The 7,049-nt window shown below is 25.4% G+C and overlaps 1 protein-coding gene across 1 annotated transcript; it reads left to right on the plus strand.

Moving 5' to 3' along the window:
- The first annotated feature begins 454 nt into the window (after positions 1–454).
- Positions 455–6,813, plus strand: LOC100775548 (uncharacterized). The gene is made up of 5 exons (XM_006584973.3): positions 455–1,106; positions 1,553–1,702; positions 3,777–3,830; positions 5,560–5,652; positions 6,493–6,813. Exons 1-5 carry the CDS (start codon positions 516–518, stop codon positions 6,568–6,570), a joined length of 966 nt encoding a protein of 321 aa, XP_006585036.1. The 5' UTR covers positions 455–515; the 3' UTR covers positions 6,571–6,813.
- Positions 6,814–7,049: the final 236 nt, after the last annotated feature.

Here is a 7,049-nt window from a genome sequence, read left to right on the forward strand (position 1 = left end):
AGCTAGCATTTCCACGAGTTGGTCCAAAGTGAACCTTTTTCCTTTTTCCCTTGTCACAAAGAAGAATAACTATTTAAATAAGTATTCCTCACAATTCAACCATCAGAAAATCAAAGTCGAAAACAATGTAACACACATAAAAATTAAGTTTGAGAAGTGTCACACAAGCATTCTGGAATTCTAGTCCTGGTAGATAGGCAAAGAAGTTCAAATTTTTGTCCACGGTAACTTTAAGGAATCCCTCATTCCCTTGTTTTAAGCAAAGATTTATTCCAACATGTGTTTAGCAAGGTGGGGCTAGTAAAAGTGACAAAATATCATTCTCTTGGTTAATGTGTATAAAGAAGCAAAGAAATTATGCCCATCCTATTTCTGCAGCTTTCTTTCAAAAACAGAAAATAGATACCTGCCTTGAAACCTTTATTCATCTCTAGAGATGCATTAATTTTCATTCTCACGCATTTGGGTTTTGGATATTAAATAAATACTAGTAGCAGGCATATTTGTTAACATATATGCTGCTTATGCATAATTTGTCCCTCAATAGTTTTCAAAAAATGGAATCTGCTATTTGCCTACGCTATTGCCCCATTCCCTATGGTCCCAAAGGATTTCATGGTGCAAATCCTAGCAGATTTCATCTCAAGATTAACCATGCCACCCCTCTTTCTCTCCCTCAAATTTCCACCACCAGAAGCCCTGTTACACGTTCATTTGGGCATGCAAATTGCATGCTTGAAAGATTCTCATCAGTACCCTCCGAGAATGAGGGAAGTGGCAACAAAATTTTGAGAGGAGTGACACTATCTTCTCTGGTTCTGACATGTGTTCTTGGATTATTTAGTTTTGGTGGCAAGAATATGAATCCTAAACTCACCACAGCTTATGCTTCACCATATGATAAAATTGCATCTTTATTTGTCCGTGAGACTGAGGCTCAAGGAAGTGTTGCTCTCAAGCCACGGTTGGATGGGGCTCAAGGAAGTGTTGCTCTCAAGTCACTGTTGGAAATACCGAGCGATGCAGAACTCGCAGATACTCAGAAGAAAAGGTCTTCCAACTTCGGTGAGCGTGGACCTAGCCAGCTAGAAGTTAACAACCTTAAGGTATTCCTTCTTTTGCTACTACTTTGCTAATAATTAATACTTTGAGATTATGTTGAGAATGAAGTGAAAAAGCAAAGGTTGCTGCATGAAGAAAAGGTCAAAACTAATTTAATACTCCCTCTTTTTTTATTTATTTATAAAACATAATCAATATTTTTTTTTATTATAAGATTTCATTTGATTTTATTAACTAAAATATTTTAAATTGTCTTTTTTTCTCCTATAGATATCAAAGAAGATGAATAAATTTTTAATAAAATTAAGAATAAATTTAAAAATATTATAATTATAAATAAATTTAATTCTAACAATTAAATTAAGTAACTTTTTTAATACATATAAATTAATGAATTATTTCTTATAATTAAGAAAGTAACAAGTAAGTGATAAGTATTGATCTCTTTTCATTCAACTTATATATGTCTTGCATAATTCGTCATTTTCAGTGGCTGGCTATCGGTCTAAGCAAATCTCCGGATAGAAGTAAAGCACTGAAAACACTGACAGATCAATACAAGTACTGCAAGGCGCACAAGATCACTGGAGAGTCAGAACAGTACCTGGAACTGGCTATGGTAGAACTTTCCATGTTTAAGGTACATAAGATGATAGGATTCACTTCCCCCGCAGCACTGTGCTCATATTTTCCAAAGATTTTTTTTTATTTCACTCTCACACTCTTTTAAAAATTATAAAATTTTGTATATTTTATTACTTACTTGTAATGTGCTAAATGTGATTCAAAACTTCTATATATAAAACTCTTTGGATAAATAAATTATGTTCAGTTTACGTGGTTTTTAGTTTAAAAATTTTAAAACTAACAATCAATTTTTAGTTTGAGTTTAAAAAAATTTAAAATTAGTTTTTGAAATGTGATTAGTTTAAGTTTTTTCTCTAATTTTTAGTTTCAAAATAAATTTATCTTAAAATTAAAATTTCATATTATATTAAAATTAATTTAAGAATATCAACGACGATTATAAAGATGATGAAAACGTGATAGAGATGTTAATGTCAACTACATTAATAATAGAGATGTCAATGATAATAGTGACAATAATAATAATAATAGTAGCAATTACAAGTGCTTGTGATTGTGATGATATTGGCAATATTGGTGGTGGGGTGGTTGTGCATATATATATTAGGGGAAAATAAATACTAATAAAGAAAAATAAGTTTTTGAGTTAATATTTACTTTATTTTTTTCTAGTAGTAAATTATATCTCTAGTTTTACACATAAAATTAATAAAAAAATATTTTTGTTCAACATATTATTTATTAGAAGTTAGATATTTAAACAATTGTGTAAAAAAAAAATTGATCCCCCTTTGATACCCTCCTATCCCTAGTAGCAATATAAAAAGAGGTGATGTTGATGTTAGTAGAGGTGGTGGAAAACGAGTGATTACAAATTAATGAGTTAAAAATTATTTCATTTTTTTTTATCAAACAAACTATGTTTTAAAAATTACATTTCAAAACCAAAAAATCGTAACTATCCCAAATGATCTCTTAAGTAAGCGCTTATTGAACAAATGTTTATCATATACGAGTGCATGTGTTTAAACTTATGTTGAAAAACATTTTTTAAAAAACAAAATAAGCAGTTTGTTTATTCTTTGTATGAAGCTTTAAAAAAAATCCTTTTAATACGAAGAAACTAATTTTTCGATTGAAGAGAAAAACTAATTTAAACATATCTTACATGAGAACAATATGATTTACTCTTTGTTAAAATCACAACATATCATAATGATATTATCGTCTATTTATGTATGTTATATGTCATATAATTAGAATTTAGGCTTGAAATATTATTTTTGTTCTTAGTTTAAAATTTGTCCCGTGAAATTTTGAGTATATTTTTTGTTTTTGTAAAATGTAAATATATGATATTTTTTTATTTTGAGTTAAATTCAGAAGATCCAATTTTACTTGTCAATAACAATAAGTTAACATGTTAAGTTATAGTTAACACATGACAAAGACCTAACATTGACACATATAATTACATCTCTCAAATTCAGTTTTTAACTAAAATATCACACATTTATATTTTGTGAGAATATAAAACATATTTATAAAGATAAAAAATATATTAATTAAATTTATGATTTCATACATATTACTTAAACTTTTCATTACTAAACCGATCCTCATGGCTATGTTATGACAAATTCAAAGCATCAATTTGACTAAAATGGTTTATTTTATGTTTTAAAACGACAATCTAGAAATATTATTTTTAATTTTGAATGATGATAAATGCTACTATATAAACAGTTCGATATTTTACTGTCAAAGGAATTCCAGTTCATTGTTGAGCATGATGTATAATTTATTATAAATCTTTGATAGTTTTTAATTTTTACGAAAATTATTTTTTTGATATTTCGCAAAGGTAAAAAAGTATAATGAATTAAATAATAAAATAATTTTTTTGAGTACGCAAGTAGAGGATTTTTGTTTATTACAAAAAATTTAGATGAGTTTGAATTTAAGAAATTCACGGGGATGGAGACATGTCACATGGCTCACCAAATATTGATTCAGACCATGTATGTGAAATATGAATCTAATAATAATAATAGTGGTGTAACAATTTTTGAACTCTTGTCTAGACAGATAAAGCAGTTTTAAAACCTAATTACTTTATTATGCAGGGAAAATTTGAGGAAGCCCTTGGTCTGCTTAACGACATAATTGGTGAAAATGTGGTTAGTGAATTTCACTCTCTCTTTCCCATTTTATTGTTGCGTGTTTTTATTTTATTTTATTTATCTGCAACGAAATTAGCATTAAGTAAGAGGAAATAGGGTATAACCGTATAAGGGTACCCAACTCTTACAAAACGAAGTGGTAACAGTGCTGTAGATGACATAATTAAATTCTCTCAAGCATCTTTCATAAGAAATTTTATTTTGGTTCTTAATCATTTATTTTATCCCACAATGTCATATTATTTTAAAGATTTTTTAAATTTATTATTCCAATAACAAATCTCATTTTAAGATCTTAAATCATTTTTTTAGAACTCACAAGACCGTCATTTTCTAATATTTATTTATAAATTATTTAAAATAATGAAAAATAAATAATTATATAATTTTTAATTTTAAAAAATTATAATGGAAATACAAAATTTATTAATAATTTAAATATTTATTTATCAATATAATTAAAATTAATCCGCTACAGTAACTTCCAAATTTTTTTTTAAACACTACGGTAAAAAAAAGGGCGAAAAATTATCATGCACTTTAGATATAAAAATAGAAATAGAAAATATCGTGCATGATAGAAATAAAACAAAAACTATCATAAACAATAGACAATTTTTTTTTAAAAAAAATATAAATCTTGATGGTTATTATAGAAAAATCAAATATTCACGTAAATATCAGACTAACAACTCAACTAATAAATCTTAAAAAAATCAAATCTTAAAATTAAGATCTGTTTTTAAAAACCACTATTAGAGATGATGGCCTTACTTCTAAAGTATCCCCTACCCATCAAACTTTATTGTTGCATGTAATTGCATTGATGTATACATAAAATCTGTTTTTCTTTTTAATTTTGGTAATTAATGTATTAAAGATATTATTTAAAAATTAATAAATATTTTTATTGATAATGTCATAAAATTACATTAAAAAAATCATAATACCGTTTTATAAAAAAGGTTTAACTATATTTTCAACTCATTAATAAGTTCCTTTCAAAAGAAAAACTATTTAATAAGTTTGTTTCAGGTCTTTCAAATTTAAAATTAATAAGTTAAATTATAATTTTGATCCTTTTTAATTTTTTATCTGTAATTTTAATTTTCTTTTTTTCCTGTGATTTAATTCTTAATTTTTTTAAAATTATAATTTTGGTTCATTTTTAATTTTTTTAACATTTTATTTTATTTTATTTAGGTTTGATTAAACCTAAACCTAACATATTCATTAAAAGTACCATCCAAATTGAAGATTAGGCAAAAAAATTACAAAATTTTTAAAATATAAACATGAAAATCACAAAAAAAAATACGAATAAAAAAATTAAAGGAGAACTAAAAATATAATCCGAATTAATATTTTTGCAACGTATTTAGTCCCTCTGTCCAAACACGTGCCAAAATGTTGTCACATAAACTACTTATAATTGGTTAATCACATAAGCAACATTTATAATGACTTTTCATCAAAGATATTAAAACATGTTTTTTTTTTCAAATTATAGAAATTAAAAATGTCAATTTTAAATTTAAGAGATAAAAATAAAAGAATGTTGTCAATTACACTTGTATCATTTAATCTCTCTCCTATATATATATATATATATATAATTATTTTTCTTCTGATTTATGTATTCAAGCTGCAAAGTATGAAAATAAGTTTTTTGACAATGAGTTATGAGACCAAGTGTGATAGATAGTTTGTTTTTTGTTTATCTCAGGAACCTATGGTGCTATCAGAACTTCACAAGACTGCCGTAGAGGAAGAAAATCATTATGAGGAATTGCGGCTAGCTCGACTTATACTTTACAAGGTTAGTAAATAGTTTTTTTTAATTATTATTTACAGAAACGATAAGTAAGTAGTCATTAGTATACATATTACTGGTTTCAGCAACAAAAAAAAGTAAACATATTACGGGTACCATTTTTAAATAATCCGGATTAATGCGTGTATGCCATTGATGTAGCTAATGCACATTATGCACTCCAACTAAAAACATAAGTGCCCCAAAAAAAATTTTAAAAAAATAAATAGATGTCAGTTAGCAAATGATTTTTGGATTTGTTACCGTCCAACGAAAAACAAAGTATACGCACTTTCTATATGTATAGATGTATTTTATAAAAACTATTAACCATTTTTTTAAATTATTGTTTTAAATACTTGTATTTTTTTTTTTTGTATTTTTAGCATTTAAAATATATATTTAAAAATTCATCAAAATAAAATTTTATCAACTAAAGTAATTTTTGACATTTTTTAAAATTATTGTATAAAATATTTGTATTTTTATCATTAAATATTATATGTGTATGTATATATATTTAAAAAATTATCATTAAAATAACTTTTATTAATAGAAAAATGTTAATCATGAAGATAACTTTTATTACTATAACCATTTAGTAAATGGATTCTTTTTATTAATTTACCTACATATACACTTTTAAAGTGATTTACTTTATTCATCTAATTAAAATTGATTTTTCAATACTAACATAAAAATATCATTTTCAATTACAATTTTTTTTTAAAATAATTTCTTTCAGTTTAAGTTAATTATGTTTAACGCCAATTCCTTCAATATTAATTTTATCATAATCTAAACCAAAGTCGCGAATCATGATTAATGAGTGAACTTTCTATGCAGGCCATTGTACACACCGTTTTGGAACAGAAGGAAAGGGATCAATGGTGGGAGGCATTCATGCAAACATGTAGGCAATGATGGGCTTATTATTTCCAGCACAATGTGTCTGGGGTTTTCAAATTAGGATTCATTTACTTTCCAACGGACAAAGTACCCAAAAATAGTTTGTTTCAATTGAAGAATTTATAAAAATTAATTTCGTGTAGGGCGTTTTTCTTTTGTATATTTTACAATTATTCAAAATCTCAAATAGTTTATCTCCAATTTTATATTTTTTTATCTATTTAATTTTAAGCAATCATTAAAAATATTTCTTTCTGCAATGTTAGGAGATGTTTGGTTTTATTGTTTTCTATTTTCATTTTCATTTTCACTGAAAATAGAAAATGGTAATAAATGTGTTTGGTTAGATTTCTGTTTTTATTTTTTGTAAAAATATTTTTTCAAACGAATCAAAAATTGAAAATAATAAAATCTCGTTTTTATTTAAAATTAAAAATCTTATTTTGGGTAAAATGTAAAATGAAAATGTGTTGATAATAAATGTAATTTTAAGC

Source organism: Glycine max, chromosome 8 (genome assembly GCF_000004515.6).
Source record: "Glycine max cultivar Williams 82 chromosome 8, Glycine_max_v4.0, whole genome shotgun sequence".
NCBI classification, from domain to species: Eukaryota; Viridiplantae; Streptophyta; class Magnoliopsida; order Fabales; family Fabaceae; genus Glycine; species Glycine max.